This window comes from Prionailurus viverrinus, chromosome C1 (assembly GCF_022837055.1).
Source record: "Prionailurus viverrinus isolate Anna chromosome C1, UM_Priviv_1.0, whole genome shotgun sequence".
Classification (NCBI taxonomy): Eukaryota; Metazoa; Chordata; class Mammalia; order Carnivora; family Felidae; genus Prionailurus; species Prionailurus viverrinus.
This window is the reverse complement of record NC_062568.1, coordinates 129,658,853-129,683,371: the sequence shown is the minus strand read 5'-3', so window position 1 is coordinate 129,683,371 and position 24,519 is coordinate 129,658,853. Positions and strand designations below refer to the sequence as shown.

At 37.1% G+C, this 24,519-nt stretch overlaps 1 protein-coding gene and 1 long non-coding RNA gene across 4 annotated transcripts in view; one reads left to right on the top strand and one right to left on the bottom strand.

The window, feature by feature from the left end:
• Positions 1-11,686, bottom strand: part of PLPPR5 (phospholipid phosphatase related 5) — a 220,275-nt gene extending 208,589 nt beyond the window's left edge. For all 3 annotated transcript variants that reach the window (XM_047871976.1, XM_047871977.1, XM_047871979.1), the window contains exons 1-2: positions 11,623-11,686; positions 7,211-7,285 (exon numbers count right to left, since the gene is read on the bottom strand). In XM_047871976.1, the coding sequence (XP_047727932.1) occupies positions 7,211-7,279 (69 nt within the window). In that variant the 5' untranslated portion in view covers positions 7,280-7,285; positions 11,623-11,686. The remainder of the gene's footprint in view (positions 1-7,210; positions 7,286-11,622) is intronic.
• Positions 11,687-11,906: 220 nt separating this feature from the next.
• On the top strand, positions 11,907-22,257 carry LOC125173681 (uncharacterized). Its single transcript, XR_007155115.1, has 2 exons — positions 11,907-12,006; positions 22,069-22,257. It is a non-coding gene; the product is annotated as an uncharacterized LOC125173681 (long non-coding RNA).
• The last annotated feature ends 2,262 nt before the right edge of the window (positions 22,258-24,519 follow it).

Sequence of the window (24,519 nt, the reverse complement as noted above, 5' to 3'; positions counted from 1 at the left end):
TGCAGCAAATTTCACTGTTGTCTTATTTTAGGAAATTGCCACAGCCACCCCAGCCTTCAGCAGCCACCCCCCTGGTCAGTCAGCAGCTGTCAACATTGAGGCAAGATCCTCCACCAGCAAAAAGATTATGACTTGCTGAAAGCTCAGATGATGGTTGACATTTTTTAGCAATAAAGTATTTTTTAATAAAGATACATACATTGTTTTTTAAAGAAATGATACTACAGCACACCTAATAGACTACAGTATCATATAAACATAACTTTTATATGCATTGGAAACCCAAGCATTATTTTGACTCATTTTATTGCATATTTGCTTTATGGTGGTGATCTGGAACCAAACAGGCAATATCTCCAAGGTGTGCCTGTACTCTGATTAACGTAAGGAGGTTCTGCAATATGGTAATGAAATAAAATAAGAGAGATGTGACCTTTAGTCTTCATGTGTTGGTTATGAATCCTGTGGGTATTAGTGACAATGGATTTAGTTCAGCCACAGAACCATTTGCAATCAATATTCCCTAAGTATTATTTCTCCACTTGTTCCCTAACACAAATATCAATAAATCTGACTACCACATGCAAAATTTCCAGAACTTTTTGTATCTTTTTCTTGTATGTGATGGATATCCTGGTATCACCAAGTACTGGGAAAAATGTGAAAGAAAAGGGTCAAAAATCACTCAGAAATAAAAGAAATTAAGAGAAAGCAGAGGCAATGCAGGAAGCAGAAGGAAACTTCAAATAAACCATTCTTTAAAAAGAAAATGTACAGGGGCGCCTGGGTGGCGCAGTCGGTTAAGCGTCCGACTTCAGCCAGGTCACGATCTCGCGGTCCGGTAGTTTGAGCCCCGCGTCAGGCTCTGGGCTGATGGCTCAGAGCCTGGAGCCTGTTTCCGATTCTGTGTCTCCCTCTCTCTCTGCCCCTTGCCCGTTCATGCTCTGTCTCTCTCTGTCCCAAAAATAAATAAACGTTGGAAAAAAAAAATTAAAAAAATAAAAAATAAAAATAAAATAAAAAGAAAATGTACAGAAAATAGAGACAAAAAGGCATGAATAAGAGAGTTTAGTTTTTAAGAATTAAAAACTTTAGGGGCACCTGGGTGGCTCAGTCGGTTAAGCGTCCGACTTCGGCTCAGGTCATGATCTCGCGGTCCGTGGGTTCAAACCCCGCGTCAGGCTCTGTGCTGACAACTCAGAGCCTGGAGCCTGTTTCAGATTCTGTGTCTCCCTCTTTCTCTGACCCTCCCCTGTTCATGCTCTCTCTCTGTCTCAAAAATAAATAAATGTTAAAAAAAAAAATTTAAAAAAAAGAATTAAAAACTTTACAGGTATTTTTTTACAAATTCAATGAGAATGTTGGAAAATAAAATTGAAGAAATGTCCCAGAAAATAAGATAAAAGAGTGAACAAAAGGACAGCATGGAAATTATATAAACATATATATTAATAAATATATTAAATTTAAATTTTATACTATTTAACATAAACATAATTCCTTTTTTCTCCTTTTATGTATTGTCCAAACTATAGAAGTTTAATATCCAAACCACAGGAGGTCCACATAAAGAAAATAGAAAAAATTATGAGAAGGAACACTATAATTTCAAGTAATCAAAAAAAAAAAAAACAGAACTGAAGGATATGTGTCTCTAAAGTGAAAAGACTCTGCCCAAGTGCCTAGAACGGTAAATAAGATATGTAAAACTAAGACACATGACTGTATGATTTTGTAATGCCAGTGATAATAAGTTCCTTAGGGCTTTTTGAAACTCAGAATCTCATTTGAATTGACGATAAATTTGCAAGCTACAAGAGAATGAAGTAATGTTTTATAAATTATGAATGGAATCATTTGTTTTTAATTGTTTTTGATGTTTATTTATATTTGAGAGAGAGAGAGAGAGAATGTGTGAGCAGGGGAGGGGAAGAGGGAGAGGGAGGCACAGAATCTGAAGCAGGCTCCAGGCCCTGAGCTGTCAGCACAGAGCCAGACGCAGGGCTCGAACCCACATGCTGTGTGATCTTGACCTCAGCTGAAGATGGATGCTTAACCAACTGAGCCACCAAGGCACCCCTGAAGGGAATAATTTTAAACCTAGAATTCTATATCCAGTGAATTTATTGATCAGATGTACATGCACAGCAAATACTTTAAGATGTGTTTCCCGTGTATCTTGAGGTAGTCAGGATAATAAATCCCTTAAAGGTGTACACATCTTGGGGCCCCTGGGTGGCTCAGTCGGTTAAGTGTCCGACTTCAGCTGAGGTCATGATGTCACAGTCCGTGAGTTCGAGCACCCCATCAGGATCTGTGCTGACTGCTCAGAGCCTGGAGCCTGTTTTGGATTCTGTGTTTCCCTCTCTCTCTGGCCCTCTCCTGCTCATGCTCTGTCTCTCTCTGTCTCAAAAATAAATAAAAACATTAAAAAGAATTTTTTTTAAAGATGTGCACATCTTAATCCTGGAACCTGTGAATATGTTACCTTACACGGCAAAAGGAAATTAAGGTTACAGATAAAATATGTTTACTAATAAGCTAATCTTAAAATAGGGAGATTATCAAAATGGATCTAATATAATCACCATGGTCCTTAAAAGCGAAAAGATGGGCAGAAGAGGGGGTTACATCAATGCGGTGTGAGAAGGATTCAACCCACCATTGCTGGCTTTGAAGATGGAGGGGGTCACAAGCCAAGAAATGTAGGCAGCCTATAGAAACTAGAACAAAGGTTCACCCTTAGACCTCTAGGAAAGAATGCAGCCCTCTGCACACCTTGATTTTAGCCCAATGTGATCTGACTCAGTCAGACCTCTAATTGACATAACTGTAAGGTAATATGTAATAAGACACTTTTAACAGGGCTATTATTTTGTGTGCCAAGATTTAAATAAAACTAAGCAAATAAGATAATGAAGCCATTATTAACTTCAAAAAAAGCAAAAAGTTGTGAAAGAAAAGACATGTACTGTTAGTATATTACTTGAATAGAATCTGCATAGCCATAATAACAATGAAAATGTTGTGAACAGGCTTTTTCTAACAACTATGATACATCTATTGCACGAGAATCAAGGGGAGAAGAAAGAATAGACAATGTAAAAGCTGAAGACTTCAGTCCCTTAAGAGGAAGTCAATTGATGATATCTAAAATTTATGAATCAAGACAGCAGTATACACGTATTATTTGGAGGAACAGGTAAAAAAGTTACTTCACGGCAGGGGGAAACAATTAGTAGACAAGGATTTTTTGTTATAACCTTTTAACACTTTTTGACCTTTTAAACTATGTGCTTCTGTTTATAGATTAAAAAATGAATTAAAAAGAGAAAATTTGGGGTGCCTGGGTGGCTGAGTCAGTTAAGCTTCAGACTTGATTTTGGGTCAGGTCATGATCTCACATTTGGTGGGTTTGGTGCTGACAGCATGGAGACTGCTTGGGATTCTCTCTCTCCTCCCTCTGTCTCTCTCTCAAAATAAATAATTAAATTTAAAAAAATTTTTATTGTTTATTCACCTTTGAGAGATAGAGAGAGACACAGCATGAGCGGGGAAGGGGTAAAGAGAGGGAGACACAGAATCGGAAGCAGGCTCTAGGCTCAGAGCTGTCAGCACAGAGCCCGACATGGGGCTCATACTCATAAGTGGTGAGATCATAACCTCAGCTGAAGTCGGACACTTAACCAACTTAGTCACCCAGGTGCACCTGTATATTAAATCTTCATTTGCATGTCTTAGTGTTTCCTTAGTATAGATTCAAAACTATTTTTCCAGAAATTGAGCATCCACCAATGTGTATTGCTTTTTTAAAAATTTTTTTAATGTTTATTTATTTTGAGAAAAAGACACAGATCATAAGTGGGGGATGGACAGAGAGAGGGGGAGATGCAGAATCTGAAGCAGGCTCCAGGCTCTGAGCTGTCAGCACAGAGCCCGATGTGGGGCTCGAACTCACGAACTGTGAGATCATGACCTGAGTCAAAGTCGGATGCTCAACTGACTGAGCCACACAGGCACCCCAATAATTATATTAAAAAAAATTTATGGAAAGGAGTATGCTAAAATATTATCTATGAAAGGCAACATTATAAGGAAAATTATGGGCTCGTCTGCTATCAGCCAACCCCATCTTCATTCCCTGCTTTTGTTGTCCCTATAACACTTAGCCACAACTGACACTTAAAATATTCTGCTCACCTATGTGTTAGTTGTTTTCCCAGATTATTAGAATGTAACACCCATGGGGTCTGTGGGCGGCTCAGTTGGTTAAGTGTCCAACTTCGGCTCCGGTCATGATCTCAGAGTTCGTGGGTTCAAGCCCCGCATCAGGCTCTGTACTGACAGCTCAGAGCCTGGAGCCTGCTTCAGATTCTGTGTCTCCCTCTCTCTCTCCTCCTCCTCCCCTGCTTGTACTCTGTTTCTCTCTCTCTCTCTCAAAAATAAATAAACATTAAAAAAAAAAAAGAATGTAACAGCGACGAGGAAGGAGATCGTATCTATTTTCATCATCTCTGTGTCTCTAGAACCTAAAACAATGCTTGCTAAAAGAAATTCAGTACACAGAAATGAAGAAATGAGATTTTTAGAACTCTGCAAAAATAAATGAACATTTATTACTTTAAATTGGGAAAAAAGAAGAAAGTCATTTCCATTTTAAAGAGAAAGAAACAAGTGCCGTGTAGGAAAAAAAATAGGCAAGTGAAGCGGCTCAGCAAGCAGGGAGAGGTGGTTTTGTCTTGCTGCTCTGAGAGATCAAAGGAGGTGAAGCTAAGTACAGGGAGCATGAAAACTACATTCAGGCCTGTGAAAGCACAGGAGTTGAGCTATCAGAGGGTCAAGGAACCGAGATCAGAGTCTCGTTTTCAATTCTGACCTATCTCATTCAGTGTAGGGTGAATGGAGCTGGTGAAATGGTGGAGGCACATGACTGGCTTTTTTTCCTTCAGCTATGCAAAAAAAAAGTAGATTAGTGGATGCTATGCAAAAATTTTTTTCTGGTCTCTAGTTTACTGACGCACAAGTTAATTGATTGACTAACAATCTCTGTTCATAGCCTAACATCAGTTAAAATACTATTTACAGTTAACTTAAACCATCTAGTCACCTGTCGTTCATACCTCCCCTCCTTCAGCCTCAACTGTGTGCTATCTCTGTTTGTCTGTTTTCCCGGATTTACTCCATAGATTCATACACAGCAAGTGTTCCGGCTCACCTTAAAGCATTTTTTTTTTTTTTGCTTGTTAGAATCCTTGTAAAGAACATCCATTGCTCCCCAAACACCAGAATTGTTTCAGTTTAAAGAACAACGTGATTCAGCTTCAGAGGCTGTCATTTATCCTGCTGTGCTCCAGTTCTCTCACGCTATGTAATCTCAAGAACTTTCGTGAAAAACTCAATCTGTGCCTCCCATCACCAGCCTTATTTAGCTGCCTTGGTTGGAACTTCTACTTGTTTTTATGTGTAGTCTGACTGAGTTTTCAAATTCATCCTACTGCCATCCATGATATTTCTTTTCCCCACCATAAAAGAAAAATTGGTAGAAATAAGCATGTTGTATTTCTCTCACCCGACTAGAAAGGAAGCATTGTCTCTAGTTCATCATTCCACAGCTTATTTATCTTTATGTAAATACTGTTCATGCTTAGGCTAAAGTTCTTTGCCATGATTACTAAACATAGTTCATTTTAGCTTACTTTTGTATTTTTACTGGATTTTTTTCAAAACCGAGTTTCTTTAACGAGCTTAGCATCTTGCAGTTCTAAAACTTTAATGCATATTTTTAAATACTTGAAACATTTGAAAGTTGATAACCCATTTGCTGGGTTATTCCATCATCCTCCCTCCCGTAATATCCTGATAACCTTGCCTCTCATTACATGTGGTTGCACTGAGTCCTTTATAGAAGAATATTAGAAAACTTCACTGCAGTCATAGAAAAGGAGACTGACTCCAAGAAAACAATTGCAATGTCTAAGCACTGAGCCATAATCTTGTTAAAGCCATCATTGAAGGAAGCTATTACCAAACTAGTATTTCTGGCTTAATTAAAATATTAATTTTACTCATTATATCATGGAAATTATGTACATAATAAAGATGAGGTCACTGTGAAATATGTTTGTGATATTTCTTAACAGACTTTATTTTTTTAAGTTTATTTATTTATTTTGAGAGAGAGGGAGGGAGAGAGAGAGAGAGAGAGAGCGTGCACACATGCACACACACACACAAGTGGGGGGAGAGGCAGAGAGAATCCCAAGCAGGCTCCACGTTGTCAGTGCAAAGCCCAACACAAAGTTTCCAGCTCATGAATCATGAGATCATGACCTGAGCCAAAATTGAGTTGGATGCTTAACCCACTGAGCCACCCAGGCACCCCTGTGATACTTCTAATAGTTTATATACACTTAATAAAAAAATAAATAGCAGTTTGAGATGGCCAAACAGGTTCCTACTGGGAGTTCCTTTGTTGATGCACAATGGCTATGTTGTTTATGTATATACAATTCAGAATGACCAATATGAGTAATGGTTTATCCAGATGCCATTAAATCTCTTTCATGGGAGCACATGATTATCTTGTGTGACATGAAAATCTTGGCAATGTACTCTAACTTCTCATCATCTCAACTTCCTTATAATCCTTGACAGACTTAATGAGTCTGAAAGAAGAGCTCAGAGAACTTGTCAAGGTAGATGGGGGGAAAAGGTGAGAAAAGAAGGTGAGGGAACAAAAATAGGTGATCAGTGTTGGTCCCTGGAGAGAGACAAAAGATCCTGAAATTCTTGACATTAACCTTAGGGCTTGCTGGCTAACTTAAGGGCAGATGAAAGCTATATTAGCCAATCAAGTAAAGTCAACACTGTATAGTTCCAGAACAAGGCTGAAAGATCTTGGGATAAGAAAAGCTTGTGAGGAGTAGGGTCGATATTAGAAAATAGGGTCATAGAGAAGAAGATACATCAGTGAGGTAATGAAACTATAACTCTGGATCTAGGTAGGTGTTTGTGCATGACACAACTATGGAACCCGTGTTTGTAATCTCCATAACCATGAAACATTTCCGATGAAAAGAAGCCCATAGCTTTACAGATTTCTACAATTAGTTTCCACATGTACAGAGGATACATGGAGTTATTTTTGAAGGGATAGCATATTTTTTTAAATAATATATATTTTAAAGGTGGATTTCCAGAATGTTCTTACCTCTACGAAGATGAAGCAGGGGAAAATTGTGTAGCTCCTAAACTCTTGACTTTGATGATTCGGAAACATGTTTTCCTGTTGGGACATGAGGAAAGAATACAGTAATTTAGAAATGGTATATCACATGGTGTGCCTGTGGAAACTCTGTAAATTCTCATTATAGAACTTCGTTTTTACTGGGAATTGACATTTTGCATCCTGAGTTATTTCTTTAAAATGTTAGAAACATTAATATATTTTACTTGTATTGCACCTGGCATCCACAAGCATCTTTCTTTTTGAAATGTTACTGCTGGCTTGAGAGATCATCAAACACTTTCACCTCTACTCTGGTGCAGGCACAATCCAATATCCAACATCTGACCCTATCTGTCACAGAGATAGACACTATGGCCATGGAAATAGTGCCTTGAAGTTCACAGAGTACCATAGCCACACCTTTCCTGCAACTCTGTGCATGCTCCTCCCCAATTCCATCACAATATTAAACATTTCTTTAGATGATCTTTGTCAATAATCTGACAAGATACTCTAACCCCAGGAATATGGTGAAGGAGGAAGAGGTCCTGAACTCTGGTTTGCAGCTGGAGCTCAAATTCCAAGAACATTCCACATTATCCCCACCACCTAGTTTGGAAAATTTACAAAATAAAATGTTTGCAATATGAAAACTACCTTACTAGATGTACATCAATCTAAACAGTGGAAATGTTCATGAAGAATTATTATACATTTTGATTGTGATCCTTATTAAAAAATAATAGATAGCTGAACCTCTTTCAGATAGTTAAGAAGGCAAAAACTTATAGAGTCAAGACCTTATGGAATCAAAATTAAATGTGTATTTGGAATTACTGGCAGAGAATGATATGCAAAAATAAATGTGCATACAGCAAAGGAAACAATCAACAAAACTGAAAGGCAACCTATGGAATTGGAGAAGATATCTGCAAGTGACATATCAGATAAACTGCTAGTATCCAAAATCTATAAAGAACTTATCAAACACAACACACAAAAAATAAATAATCCAGTTAAGAAATGGGAGAGGACATTAATAGACATTTTTCCAAAGAAGACATCCAGATGGCTAATAGACACGTGAAAGGTGCTCAACATCACTCATCATCAGGGAAATTCAAAATAAAACCACAGTGAGATACCACCTCACATCTGTCAAAAGGGCTAAAATTAACAAATCATGAAACAGCAGATGTTGCGAGGATGTGGAGTAAGGGGAATCCTCTTACACTTCTGGTGGGAATGTGAACTGGTACAGCTACTTTGGAAAACAGTATGGAGGTTCCTCAAAAAGGTAAAAAACAGAACTACCGTCTAACCCAGCAATTGCACTACTAGGTATTTATCCAAAGGATACCAAAATGCTGATTCAAAGGGGCACATGCACCCCAATGTTTATAGCAGTACTATCCACAATAGTCAAATTATGGAAAGAGCCCAAATCCCTATCAACAGATGAATGGATAAAGGAGTATATATACACATAATATATGTGTATATATATATATATATATTACATACATACAATGGAATATTACTCAGCCATCAAAAAAGAATGAAAGCTCACCATTTGCAAGGATGTGGATGGAGCTAGAATGCATTATGCTAAGCAAAATAAATCAGTCTGAGAAGGACAAATATCATATGATTTCACTCATATGTGGAATTTAAGAAACAAAACAGATGAACATGGGGAAAGGGAAAGAAAAATAAAATAAGGTAAAAACAGAGAGAGAGGCAAACGAGAAGAGACTCTTAACTATACAGAACAAACTGAAGGTTACTGGAAGGGAGGTGGGAGAGGGATAAATTGGGTGATGGGCCTTAAGGAAGGCACTTGTTGGGATGAGCACTGGGTGTTGTATGTAAGTGATGAACCACTACATTCTACTCCTGAAACTAATGCTACAATATATGTTAACTAACTTGACTTTAAAAACTTGGAAGAAAAAAATGTGCATAAACAACTCATCGAAGATAGAAGAAATATCTAAATTACTACATTCCTCCATGGATAAAGCTGAAGTGGTGGTCACGTGCGATTTTTTCTGAAGTGTGTTTTTCCTGGGTTGCAGTATCATGAGGAAGTCCCAAAGTTGATATGTCCCATATTCTAAGTTGAATTGTTATAAGAGGTTGGGGTCTGCTTCCCTGCTGAGGGGAGCCAAACCAACTCATTACTTCCACTCGCTCTGCACAGTTCAGTAGTTTTCAGTAGAATGCCTCATTTCAAGAGGTATTTGGAAAAAGTATATGGGAATTGAGTTGTCATAATGGTTTGGACCCTTTCTTGACATTCAGGGACAAGGACCAGGGATGCTACAGCATGTGTGGCAGTGCATAGGATGGCTCTACACCTAACAAAGAATCATTCCTGCACCCAGCTCCACTTTCTAATGTTCCACTTTAAACATGTCCATTGTAGTTTAGTTGCAATGATAAAAAAAAAATACAAGTTATGTGAAAATTCCCTAACTTCAGACAAGGGTATTACAGATAGGGAAACTTCAATGGAATAAAGACAGTGTTTCCCAATTATAAAAATTTTACTTATGTAGAGAGTTCTGTGCACTCAAGATCATTTCTGACTACATTCAATTTATTTACTTATTTTTTAAAAAAATTTTCATGTTTGTTTTAGAGAGAAAGAGAGAATGAGAGACAGAGTGCGAGCAGGGGCGGGGCAGAGAGAGAGGGAGACACAGAATCTAAAACTGGCTCTGTGTCAGCACAGAGCCTGTCGTGGGGCTTGAAACCACACACTGAGATCATGACCTGAGCCAAAATTGGATGCTCAGCCAATTGAGCCACCCAGGCACCTCCTGACTACACTCAATTTAAAAGGTTTTCATTGTATGGATTAAATTGGTGGAGATTCATGACATGCAGTGATCTCATTAATCTTATCTTAGCATAATGATAAAAAAAAAACTGTGTGATGAAAAATATACATATTTAAATTATTTATTTATTTTGGGGGTCCTCATGCTTTTCAATTCTGCTCTGAAATGTTCAGTCTCACAAAGAGACAGTAAGGCTGAGGATAAGGGGTAGCAGGAAAGTAGCCTGCCCTCCCACTATTTGACAAGGAAGGGATGGCTTACGAGTCAAGGAGACAAGGTTGCATGGCTTACGGCTTTCTTGCCAGCACCACACTCGAAAAAGCCACCTTGTCAGGCTAGGAAATCCAAGCAGCAAGACAGAGCAGGGAGGACTCACTCTGGTGGGGGCTGAAGGCATCTGGGGGAGGGAGTTCTGAGCTGTCTGCAAAAAACCTTCACAGGAACCCTGGGAGAAAATCAAAGCTGATGGTGAATTAGTTCTACCACAAAAGATCAATCCTAATTGACAATGACAAAAAAACGAATTAAATGGCATCTGCCAAACTTAAGAGGAGAATGAAAGAAAGAGAGAGAGAAGCTGATGGCTGATGGTTGGGACTATTGCTTCCATCACAGGTCTTATAGCCCTTACTCGCCAGCACGCTACAAACACAACCAGCCAGGAGGATTACCCAGGGCAGCCATTTCCATGTGAATCTCCCTCTCCTCTCCAAAATATAACATAATGTAACCCTTTATGAAATTTAGACTGTAAAGTGAAGGAGTGATGTAAAAGAAAATGTGATCTTTACTAAACTAGAAGGAAAACAATCATTAGAATCACAGTGGCATATTACAAGCATCATTTAAACCATTTTTCAGTCTTGGTATAAATTACCAGAGCCTTCCATTCAAAATGAAGACATTATTCCTTCAGCTCTTGGTGCTCTCCCTTGGAGACCGGGAGAGAAGGTAAAGAGGAGGTTTGACAACTTTTACATCACACACTGACACTCATCATAAAACTAATAAATTTATGCTAATTTTATTTGAATTTTGTTGAAGTCATCAATTATTATAGATTTAGATAAAATCAGAAGCTGAGTAAAACTACCATATGGCAGTTATAGGTGAGCTAACCACAAAGCACTGGCCTATGTTATATCACATACACTAGGCTTTAGAATCAAAGTATCTTGATCTTTTTAAAAATTTTTTATTTATTTTTAAAATTTTTTTAACATTTATTCATTTTTGAAAGACAGAGAGAGACAGAGCGCAAATGGGGGAGGGCTAGAGAGAGAGGGAGACACAGAATCTGAAGCAGGCTCCAGGCTCCAAGCTGTCAGCACAGAGCCTGATGTGGAGCTTGAACTCACGGACTGCAAGATCATGACCTCAGCTAAAGTCGGCCACTTAACCAACTGAGCCACCCAGGCGCCCCAAAGTATCTTGATCTTTTAAATAAACTAAGGCAAATTTCTGCTGGGATGTTCAGTTTTGTAAATTATTTTGCAGAAGTATTTAATGCTTATTTAACCTATTTAATGGATTCCATCATATACCTACAAAGCTAAAGCCTAAAAATTCCTGTGCTGAACTTCAATTACTATTTGAGAGCCATAGACTTGTCATTTGAGTGCTTCTTGGCACTGTATATACATAGTGTGGTAGTTTTAAAACATGCCCACAAATTATTTGATGCTCCTCATTTTAAGAGGTTGAGACTAATTTCCCTCCCTGATTTCTCATTTCTAGTGAGTGGAATATAGTAGAAGGGATGGTTTGTGACGTCTGAGAGTAGATCATAAAAAGCACTATGACCTCATGTTACTCTTAGATGCTGGGTCTGGACCAAGTTGGTTACCATGCTATGAGGAGAGGCCCATGTGGCAAGGAATTTGGCCTCCTGCCGCAAGCCAATTAGGAACTGAGGCCTTCTGCAATAACGAAGTAAGTGAAGCATTTGGAAATGGATCTTTCTTCTACAACCAACCTTCATATAAGCTCCCACTTATATGTAGCTCCCACTAAGTCTGAAGCAACAAAATGAGACATTCTAAGCCAGAACTACCCAGCTAAACCACTCCCAGATTTCTGGACTCCCAATCTGTGAGATAATAATTGTGTATTATCTTAAGCCACTAAATTTTGGATTGATTTTTTACACAGTAATAGATAAGTACTACAAGTATTAACAGATTTAATTGCATGTTAAATAACAGTCATGATGAAGGGTTTTGGGTGTGTGCTTTTGTGGTTTGTTTTGTTTTTTGTTTTTTCTTGTTTTTGTTTGTTTGCTGGTTTGCTTTTGTAAAGAAACATTATCTGTCTTGGGGAAGGGAATGCCTAACTTTAAATGTTCGTGGAACAGAAAAATAAGAAGTCAATTATTTGAAGTGATTATTTTGTTTTCTTACTCATAACCCATTCACTTATTTAGTCTCCAACATACATATTGCCATGTCTGCCCTGACTCTTCCAGTTTGTTCCCAGATTGCTATCATGAAGGGCACAACTGGCTGATAAACAGCTATGTTTGGGATGGGGGCAGATGAGACACAGAAGTGGGGGTAAATCTCAAGCGAGAGAGTTCAAAGGAGATGCAAATAGGAAAGTGGGTGTTGTTCACTGTGTGTTATTTCTTGATTAAACCACGTAAAATTGCTGCTTTTGCAGGTCACAGTTGGTTGAAAACTGGCAATTTCATTTGATATAATATGTACAATATATATTTGGTTTTATATATAAGATGTATATATTAAACACCAATCCTTATTGCCTCTATGGCAAAAAAAATTTTTTTTAGTTAAATAGAGTAGCCAAAATAAAACAAGAAGGAAAAATGAAAGACAAGAAGAGAAAAAGGAAGACAGGCGAAGGAAGGAGAAAAGGAAGGAAGGAAGGAAGGAAGGAAGGAGGGAAGGAAAGAAGGAAACAAGGAAAGAAGGAAGGAAGGGAGAGAAGGGAGGAGGGAGAAAGACTTTTGGTTAGTTACTTTCATGCAAGTGGTATGATTTGAGGATTCTGTTTGTGTTCTGCCTTTGTCAATCACTATATAACCTTGTGCAAGTCACTGAATCCTCGCAATCTCAATTTTCTCATCCATTTCATGGGTGTAATAGCAACACCTACCACAAAGTTTGTTTTGAGGGTCAAATGAAATACTGTATGAAGAGAACTTTATGAAGTGCTATTCACTCCAAACACACTGTGGATATGGGACTTGGTACTCCAATCCTCAGATCCCAACCAGATACATGGGTTGTGCCTTTTTGTATACTGAAACAATGTTTGGGATCTTTGCAATAAGCAAAATAGATTATATTTTCTAGGTGTTATGAGCTCAGAAGTATCTCCCAAAATCCATATGTTGAAATCTTACCCACCCCATAACTCAGAATGTGACTATACTTGGAGATAGGGCTTTTAAAGAGGTAAATAAATTAAAATGAGATCATGAGGGTAGACCTTAATCCAATATGATTTATGTCCTTGTTAGAAGAGATTAGGAAACAGATACACACAGAACACAGAACATGTGAATACACAGGGAGAAGATGGCCATCAAGCCAAGAAGAGAGGTCTTGGAAGAAACCAACCTTACTAACAGTTTGATCTCAGACTTTTAGCCTCTGGAACTGTGAGAAAATAAATTTCTTTTGTTTAAACCACACAGCCTCAGCAAGCTAATACCCTAGATAACACCCACCAGGGTGTTAGAGTGGGATCCCATATGCTATTTGAGATTCAATCATCATTTAGGACTGGCTGGTATCTGAGTAGCAGTTTTGTTGTATGAAAAGATTATTAGATTTTCTGAAGGGGTTTTTTTAAGAACTATAACAAGTTGTATAATCTTAAAAAAATTTCTATATAGCTATAGAAAAGTTGAAAGAATTATTCAAATGTAAGTTATTTTGGTAGTTTTTTTTCCCCTCACTTGGGAAATTTTAAAATTTTTTCACAAGGAAAGTAATATACACAGAAAAAATCTACTTTATTTGAATATGGCTTAACTGTGGCAAATTTAAATTCTAGAGTGATTTTCCTTGTGGGTACAAATGGAATGCTAATTAATGTTAATATTTAGTCTTGCAGAAACATAATTAGAGAGGTAAATCTGTTACATTTTTCTCTCAAACCAAATAATGCACCCCATTAGAAATATTTAAGGACAATCAGAAATTTGGCTTCACTTTGCTACATCTACTCATCATTAGTGCAAAACATTGAGAGGGGACTAGACATTATTGCTACTTTTGTAATATTATTGAGTTCTTAAGGTATATGAATATCACTGGAAAAATCCATATAATATTTTCAAGGCAAAATTAATATAATTGTGTTGCACCAATGTATTTTGTTGTTGCCAGAGATCCCTACAATGTTATTCTACATTTTATTACCATTTTATATATTTTTTAATACCTTATTCCATATTAATTGATTTACATTATTGTCCCTCTGTGCCTCAAGCAGTGCATAAATATAAACTCACCCTCCTTAAGATAATAACTACATTGACTATTGATTACAGCTTCTATTGAAAACTTCACAAAAATATTAAAATCTTCCATAACACAATAGCCTTGTGTGCCCTAGGGTATTGTCATAATGTATTGTGTTTAATTTCAGGGAATGTTTGAGTAAATTGTCTTTTCATCAACCCATAGTAACTTAGCTGGTAGTTATATAGGCTGCATTTTCTCTTTTTTTAAATTTATTTTGAGAGAGAGAGAGAGAGAGCAAGGGAGGGACAGAGAGAGGGAGAAGAGAGAATCCCAAGCAGACTCTACACTGTCAGCGCAGACCCCAATGCAGGCCTCAAACTCATAAATGGTGACATCATGACCTGAGCTGAAATCAAGAGTTGGATGCTTAACCAGCTGAGCCACCCAGGTGCTCCTATTCTGTATCTTTTTAGAGAGAGAGAGAGAGAGAGAGAGAGAGAAACATTAACATACAAAAAGTTTCTTCTTTGTCAAGCTCTAATCTTGATTTTTTTAAAGGTATGTTTATTTTTGAGAGAGAGAGACAGAGTGCAAGCAGGGGAGGGCCAGAGAAAGAGGGAGACACAGAATCTGACACAGGGTCCAGGCTCTGAGTTGTCAGCACAGAGTCTGACGCAGAGCTCAAACTCACAAACTACGAGATCAAGACCTGAACTGAAGTCGGTTGCTTAACTGACTGAGCCACCCAGGTGCCCCTCTTTCTCCTCTTCTTGTGTGCTCCATCACTGTCTCATATCTAACCATACCATGGTGGTATGTCACCTTGATTTGAGATGCTTAAAAGTTTCATGACTTTTCTTACATTTTTATGATGGGTTTCATACAGAAACTCTCTGAGAAGATCTGCTTTCCACCAACATTTTAATTCATACCTAACTGGTAATGGGTCTTATGAAGCAGTAACTGTCTTTCTCCCTTATGCTCTGAGTGCATGCTGTGATGTTCACCTCTGGCTGAGATGCAATCCATATATTATCTATGTAGCTACACTCTCTCTGGCAAGTAAATGAAGGATTTTATTTTCCACCTTTTAACAGGAAAACCAATTCTTCATTAGGAATTTAGCTGAAAACATTTCCTTGTTGCTGATGCTTAGTTAAGTAAGTGTTGTAGAGAAATTTTATGACCACTCTTATGTAAGTTTCATTTTCCTAATATTCTAAAATCTTTTCAATGAAGTATGTTCCATTGTCTTTTATTATCTAGTATTGTTGTTGAAAAACAAGTGTAACCCCACTTCTCACTTCTCTGTAGGTAGTTGATTTTATTCTTTTAAGTTTTTAAAATCTTCTCATTATTCCTGATTTGAAAAAAATTAGAATTATATGCCTAAGTGTAGGTCTTTTTAATTTATACTGCTTGACATTTAAAAAAATTTAATGTTTGTTTATTTATTTTTTTTTAGAGAGTGAGAGCGAGAGGGAGAAAGTATGGGGGAGGGGCAGAGAGAGAGAGGGTGAGAAAGAGAATCTCAAGCAGGCTCCAGCCTCCACACTGTCAGCACAAAGCTCAATGTAGACCTTGATCCCACAAACTGTGAGATCATGATCTGAGCCAAAATCAAGAGCTGGATGCATAACTGACTGAGTCACCCAGACACTCTTGCTTGATACTTTTAATCTTAAAATTTGTGGTTTTTCTTAACTGTGGTAAATACTCATATTATTTGATTAATGTCTCCCATGTCTTTCACTGAAAATACTTTTAATGTGTATTTAACCTCTTTATTTGATTTTCCATGTCTCATCACTCTCTTTTGTATTTTTTATATTTTGAGGTCTACATTCTTGGAGATATTCTTCTATCTCATCCAGTATCCTTGTACTTTAGAAACGTCATACCGTAACAAGGAGGTGTATAAGTTATTATACCCCTTTTTGTCCTCATATACATTGAAAATTAGATATTGTAACTTTCACAAGTAACATCAATTTGTCATCACTAAATTTTAAGTAATTGCTTACCACAATTATATAATCTCACAGTTAGAGTGGGCCAAGATCCAATATCAGGGCAGTAAAATAATCTAGAATTTAATGAATGATTGCTAAGCACATGTAAGTAGGCTAATTTAAAATGTTAGAAACTTACGATGAAATATGGACAATTTAAATTCACAATTGAGGTCATAAAAAGCAGAACTGAAGCTATAGAAAGGCAGTTCAGTGACCGAGAGAAAAATTTCCTTGTTCTTCTAGAATACAGAAATAAAAAAAGGTTAGAAATATGTATGTGGAATAGAAAATGGAGATGTACAATACACATCACTGTAGATTTTTTTTTTCAAAGGGGAAGTAGATTCAAGTCAAGGCCCCAGATTTCTTATTAGATGTAGTTCTTCCCAGGAGCTGGTATGGAAATAAGGCCAATGCCACTACTTCTTGGAAAAAGGTCCAGCCAGCCATTACCATGTATGTTTCCTTTCATTGTCAACTTACAGGATGTTTTTCCAAAGTCACAGCTGGTTAAATGAGGTGGGCTCTGGGATTGCTTGTGACTGCCCAGTAGAGGAAAGCCTAGGGAGAGCAGTCTTGGACAGTACACTCTAGATGTTGAAGTCAGTATGTTTTTCTTTTCTCTCTGATGTGTGTGTTCTGGATTTCTTTTTCCTTGCTGTTGGGATGGTGAGATGCAAGAACTTGGGGAAGACAGAGGAGGCCATTGACTTGTTGGGTCCCTACACTATCATAGGGAAAAAATTGAATTCTCTGAAGAACTAGAGCTATATAGGAATAGAGGCCTAAATTTAAGACAATAGTAGAGTGTTTCTTTGCCAATATTGTTTCCCCTGAACACTCCATCTCTCCTTCATGAAATTGGTAAGGGTGTAGTCACTGTTTATTTAGGATCCTGATTCCTTTAAGGACTCTTTCTCTCTGAATTAATAACTATCATTTACTTTTTACATACTATTTAAATACAGAATGGATAAAGCAGACCATACTGCCATACAAACAGGGGTTGATATTAGATTGGTTAAGTGTTCACTCAAGAGACCAAGTTTCTCTGGAAATAGGGCAGACTTTTCAGACACTTTCATTAAAATGGTAGATCAAATTCTATAAATATGGAATTTGGGGCTTTTGAATTTGTGATTGCTTCATTTTGTTTTTCCTTCATCTTTAAGAAGAAACCACATTCCTTAGGTAGCAAAGTTTTATTCTTCTTTATCTGCTTATTTGGAAATTCATAAATTCTATTACTTCTTCCCTCTGGATCTCTGGTATGCACAGCCACCAGCAGGGGTTATTTAATGTTCACCAACAACCCTAAATAGGGAAATAAGGCAGAATGTCTTCTTAGGTATCCCTCATCCAAGCCTCACAGCTCACAAGTGGTTGGCTCTTTTGCTCTTATAAATTCCATAAATGAGGATTATCAAATATTTAAACCAGAGCCAATCTGAGAGCATAAGGAAGGTATGCATCAGAGAAATGATGAATATGCTACATTGTCTGGAAAGAAAGTATGACTATGATGTCCTGTTTGGCCCCAAAGAAGGCTTAGAAATTAGTGAATTAATATGGGAAGGAATCTGAAACAAGATAAAAAAGAAAAATCCTAAGACAGCCCAGTGTAGTGCCATCTACTTCTGCTTGACACTAACTCCCTTCCCCTAAAAATTTGGAACAGAAAGCTTATTATTACATCTATTTAATAAGTAAAGGGAATGAATCTTAGAGTAACTTGCCTAACGTCACACATGTAGTATCGGAGTTGGTATTGTTAATAACGAGGCCCATGTACTTTTTCCTCTAGCCTGACATTTCCCAATTAAAATGCAATGTGATATGTGCTGGGATTCAGGTAAGTTTAGGGGAGTATGGTTTTAAGTAGACCGAGGAGGGTAAGTTATGAAACAGCTACCAAGGTCAGTGGCCTATAAATTAATTAAACACTCAAAACGTATTTGTGCTTCTTAGAGTAGTGATTGCCTCAGACACACTAGCTAGAAGTGATATGTGTAATTGAAAGAGCCTTTGTGGTATGATATTCAGCAAAGAAAATCATGCAATCAAAAGACTCTTAATTCCCCATTTTAGCGAGTTACACAGAGATACACGCTTCTGATGCAATGTTTCCATCCATGGAATTACAGGAAATTAAGGAGGAGGAAAAGGATATAAAGTGGCTGCAGCGCAGGATGACACAGCATAACTCTCACGCATGAAAAAAAAAGTGCCTTTTGGATAAATAAAGTATCTGGCCTTTATGCACTTTAAGGTATATGTGCATATAAGTATATGCACTTTAAGGTTTGTTCGGTTTTGTTTTTAATCAAATGCTCCCAGATCCAGCAGGAAATTGTAGAAGGGACAATGCGAGCCCAGCTGCTGCCTCTGGAGAGCAAAGACTGATGTCGCCTGCAGCTGGGAAACCTCATAGCTGATAGGTCAAGATTGCAAACGGATAAATTCTGTCCTGATCCCACTCCCACAGGATTTCAATTCATTGAGCTTTTAGTTTGTTACTGACCCAAATAAAATGTGCGAGACTCTCTTATTTTTTCTTCCTTTGCTTTTTTATTCCCCTGTCCTTCTTTGGTTTCTGTGAATCATGTATTCACGGGGAAGCTGGATGATATGAAATTCACACACACCGACATGTAATTCTTTCGTTCCACAACAACCTAATACATAAAGGTTTACTTCATCTTCCTATTGGGGTCACCCATCTGGCTATCCCGGAGAGAGAAAAGCAGTTTGAACAAAAAGACTCTTTTTGGTCTGAGCAAATCCACACCATCAAGAGAAAGCAGGCAGGATTAGATGTAACTGACAATGCAGCCTCCCCGTTTCATCTTTCCCCCACTTCTCAGTAAGCCAATTCATCCATCCAGGTGTGGACCGCTGACGTGAATCCTCACTGATCTATAGCTCTTTTCTAGTACATAACAAGAAGGTGTTTATAAATTCGTTTCCTTCCTTGAGACACAAACACTGTCAGCTATTGTCTGCTGTCCTTGATTGTGGAGAGTCTTCCTCCCCTTTAATTTGCCACCCATTGTGCTTGTTTAGCTCCTTAGTTTAGTTTTCTCTTTATCAGATTCTGTTATGTTTCCACAACTCCCACTTCATCTCCCATTTCCTTTTAAACAAATACCTAAGTGAAAATAACCATCTTTGTTTCTGTAGAATATAATGGATACATTCATAGGACTAAATAATAGATGAGCACAAGATCTCTAGTTTAGAAGTCTCTTTAAGGATGATCTATACCATAAGCACAGTCCATAAGAATGATTTTTATAAGTATTGGTTGAAAGAAATAAATGAAGCAGATAAAAACTCAGTTTTTATTATTCCTTTCTGTCAATCAGTCCTCTCTGTCTTCCAAATTTAACCCCTTCCAAATACTATTCAGGCAAAACCCACACAGCTGTTCCTTTTTTCACTTGGCATCCCTTGATATCCGACTTAGTGGAGAAAGGACATTAATATTTATCAAGCCCTTACCAATGTCAGACACCATATTAAGTAGATTTTTGCGTGCTATATGTAAATCTTCATAAAGATTCCCTTTCCAAAGATGACTCAGAATGGTTAAGGTAAGATTTCTTCACTCAAAATGTAGAAAAGTCACGAATTTATTGCTTCAACCAGAACAACAAAAAGGATGAACTATAAAATTTATATCATTTTTTTAGAACCAAAAGGGAGGTAAAGTACACAAAAAAATTAATGGAACTAAATTTCAGAACTTCATAAGCTCCTCCTAAGAGAGAAGAAATTGCCTATTATGTTCATCTCAGGAAACAAAATGGGAGAAGATGTTAAGTCCAACATAGTGCAATTTACAGGGTAAGGAGAAAATAGCCAAACTTTTAAAGGCCACATATAGTTTGGCATAGCAGATTAGAACCTTGAGGAGCTCCAGATACAGAGAGAGTCTGTACCCACCTGTCAATTCTTTCTCATGAGATCTTCACCAGTATACAGGGCAAAGGCTGAAAAAGGTAACAGCAGGGTCTAAAGAAATCCCACCAAGTTCATGGAGCCTTCACTGAAAGCATAGCAGAGCTCACTAAAGGCTGAAGAACAGAAGGAGGACAGAGAGATCTCTGGACTACTAAAAGTGGGGTAGAGTGCAGAGAAAGCTTTTTGGTGACTTAAAAACATGACTGTCAAGCCCTAAGACATCTCAAGATTTTTATTGGTGCTTAAATCCCAAGTACTACTTGAGGGAGAATTCTAATTGGGTCATCAAATTATTTGGAACCAGTGGTGGCTTGTAATTTACCCAAACTGTAACCTCTTCCAGAACTCAGTTCAATCATGGATTACAGGAAGGAGCGTACCCTTCAATTGGGGTAAATATCATTTATTCAGTCTCTACTATTGTTTGCTTATTGTACCAATATCTCAAATATAAATTACAAGACATGCAAAGAAGCACAAAAAGGTGATCCATTTTCAAAACAAAGAATGGTCAATAGAAGCAGACCCAAAGATATTCCAGAGATTAGAAACAACAGACAACAACTTTAAAATAACTACTATAAATATGTCCATGTGTTAAGTGGAAAAGGTGAACAATAAGCATGAATACATAGAGAATTTTAGCAAAAAAATTAACAATGCAAAATAACAAATGAAAATTCTAAAACTGAAAAATACAATATTGAAAATGAAAATCATTTCATGGGCTTAAGAGCAGAAAGGACAATTCAAAAGAAAAAAAAAACACGGTGAACTACAAAAATCATAGTTTCTACATCTGTCAGAAAGTTAAGGTACAGGGCCGCCTGGGGGCTCAGTCGGTTAAGCGTCCGACTTCCGCTCAGGTCATGATCTCGCGGTCCGTGGGTTCGAGCCCCACGTCAAGGCTCTGTGCTGACAGCTCAGAGCCTGGAGCCTGTTTCAGATTCTGTGTCTCCCTCTTTCTCTGACCCTCCCCTGTTCGTGCTCTCTCTCTCTCTGTCTCAAAAATAAATAAATGTTAAAAAAAAAAAAGAAAGTTAAGGTACAAAAAATTAAATGAACTACATTTCAGCACTCCATAAACTCTTCCTAGTAGAGAAGGAATGTTCTGCTCTTCCCACCACTCTATAGGCAAAAAGTAAAGCAGAATGATTAGGGTGTTTCCCAGAGGTTAGAGTTATTAAATAGAAACTCTGAGATTTTTATTTAGGTCATCCCGACACCAAAGCGTAGGCCTTTTCTATTATAAAGCTCTGTATCTCAAATTATACTTGCTTTTCTTATTATAGTGCTTTTATTCAGTTGCTCCCTACCAGATGTCTCCTAATCCAGATCACAAAACGCCTATGTATCCTCTAAATCAGTTCCATTTTCTGTAATCCCAAATTGAGGTATCTGCATACAAAAAATTGCTACCATTATCAAAACTAAATGAGGTCTACACTAAATCCCAATTTAGATGGAATTGTTGATACATACATAGATATAGACACAGACGTTATTTAGAGCCTTAAAGTGACACTTGAGCTGGATTTCCAACTAGTCTTTTTAATCATAGGCCCTTTCATTTTCCCTCCTAGACTCCAACATTTACTATTCTCTTGGACCTCTTTGATGTGATAGAAGAGGAGTCTCAAAATCAAATGTCTTCTGTGGCCAGGAAGATGAACTAAATGTACTAAGCAAAATCATCTGAGTAATCAGGCAATAGAGAGAATGAAAAATGCAAAAATGCAAAGAGCTATAAAGTGATACCATGCCAAAATGTATTCACATTCAAATGTATTTTTAACCATCTCTGGATCAAGTTTTCAGTCAGATCTGTTCCTTACATTAACAGTTTGGTTTACAGAATAGAGCACGGTGGTTAAAATCTACTGTGACAGTCAAAACAGACTCCAACCTCCAGCTCTGCCACTTGCTGACTTTAGTAACACAGGCCTTGTCATGCGTGGATTAATGTGAGCCTTAGACCCCTTTCTAATCAGAGGATAATAATAGCAGTACTTCTGCATAGGTCATAATAAAGACCAAATAACGGGGTAACCTGTGTAAATTGATTTGAACAATGCCTGATGCACAGTGATTTCTCAATAAATATTAGCTATTATTAGTATTAATGAATCTTAACTAAGTTTTCCAAAGAGGACTTACAATTTAGGGTTCAAATTTATTCTTAGTAGGATCTAGAAAGGTTTATTTCAAATTAAATGTTTACTGGGATATTAGTATTACAATCTATGCTTGCAGTTAATCATACAAGGATAATATATGTGATCATGTATTAAGTACAATGTATTATACATTAGCAATGGTAACTTCCTGATGACTGATGGCTAGTCTGTTATTCCATAATGGCATCTATATATTTTCCATCATATTCAGAGTGCCTGTGATTTCTTTATTTTCAGAATTACTTTCCCTTCAAAGTGTGCTGCTCTGGATATATTTCCCTGGAAAGTCATTTTAAAAATATTTGATGATTCTGCAGACCCCTCTTTATTAAAAAAAAACTATAAATATTCAACTCTAAATGTAAATAAACATTTAAATGCAATGATGGCAAAGTTTCTTCTGGAAGTGACCGTTGAAATGAAAATGACGCAGGATTATGGTTCATTTTATATGTTATTTTATCTATTTGCCATGTTAATAAATTTCTGTTGACAGGATAAACCTGTTGGCTGCTGTTTCTCTTGCTAACAGCCTATTTATATGCACCATATAAATGTTTTATGGGTAGATTTCCCATCATAATTTGACTTAGAGCAAAATAAAGATATTACATTGCTGAAGGACATCTTCTATGGTCACAGTCTCTTGATGACTTTTAAAAGAAGGAATTTAATTTCTCAAAACATCATAAAATGGTATTTCTTTTCCTGAAATATCTGTTGATCATTTGTACAGCAATTTCTCTATGCAAACCTTTCATATGAATATTTTATATAGCCTCATCATAATATTAATATGATATTATTAATTTATAATATTAATTTATTCAATAAATATTTATTAATGAACCACTCTATGCCAGGCCCTGAGGATACAATGGTAAACAACACCGTCATGGTCTCTGACTGTGAAGTGTGCTATCTAATGGGGAAGGCATTCATTAAAAAAAAAAAGAATTATGCCAAATATGATTTAATTATTTTCAATTATAATAAATATTACAAAGCAAAAGCAATTTTCATTCATTGCATCTATTCATTTACTGAACACATATTGAAAACCATGTTATATCATCAGGAAATATGCTGGGTGAAAAAAAAAAGATGAATATCACAGTCCCTCTATCAAGAAGTCTAACTTAGTAAGTCTAGAAGAGATAACTATATACACAGTAAAAGATGATAAAGGACATAATAGAGACTTACAGGTAGTAACACAGAGACATAGAGGAGAGACTGAGACTCTGAATGGGCAGGTATAGTGTAGGCTTTCCACAGGAGGCAATGTTTTAGGTGGGTTTGGACAAATAAACAGAATATAGCAAAAGACAAGGTGTGAAAAGAGAATCCAGGTAGAGGATACTTTCTTTCTTTCTTTCTTTCTTTCTTTCTTTCTTTCTTTCTCTCTCTCTCTCTTTCTTTTTCTTTCTTTCTTTCTTTCTTTCTTTCTTTCTTTCTTTCTTTCTTTCTTTCTTTCATAAAAAGGGCACTGATGTAAAAAGAATCATGTATTTATAAAAAGCTTATTGCTCCCATCACTTAACATATGTAAAAACTGTTGTATGAAATGCAGAGGTGAAAATAAGTGTTCCTCGCTCTTTTGGACTTTTAAAACCTAGAAGTTGCAAGAAAAAAATACAAATAAGTAAATGGTATAAAATGTCTGATCATTGTATTAGAATTCCATGCCAAATCTATAATGTGATTTCAAACACTGAGTGATATTTTTTAATCTGGGGAAATTAACATATTAAAAATCATTAAAACAGGGGCGCCTGGGTGGCGCAGTCGGTTAAGCATCCGACTTCAGCCAGGTCACGATCTCGCGGTCTGTGAGTTCGAGCCCCGCGTCAGGCT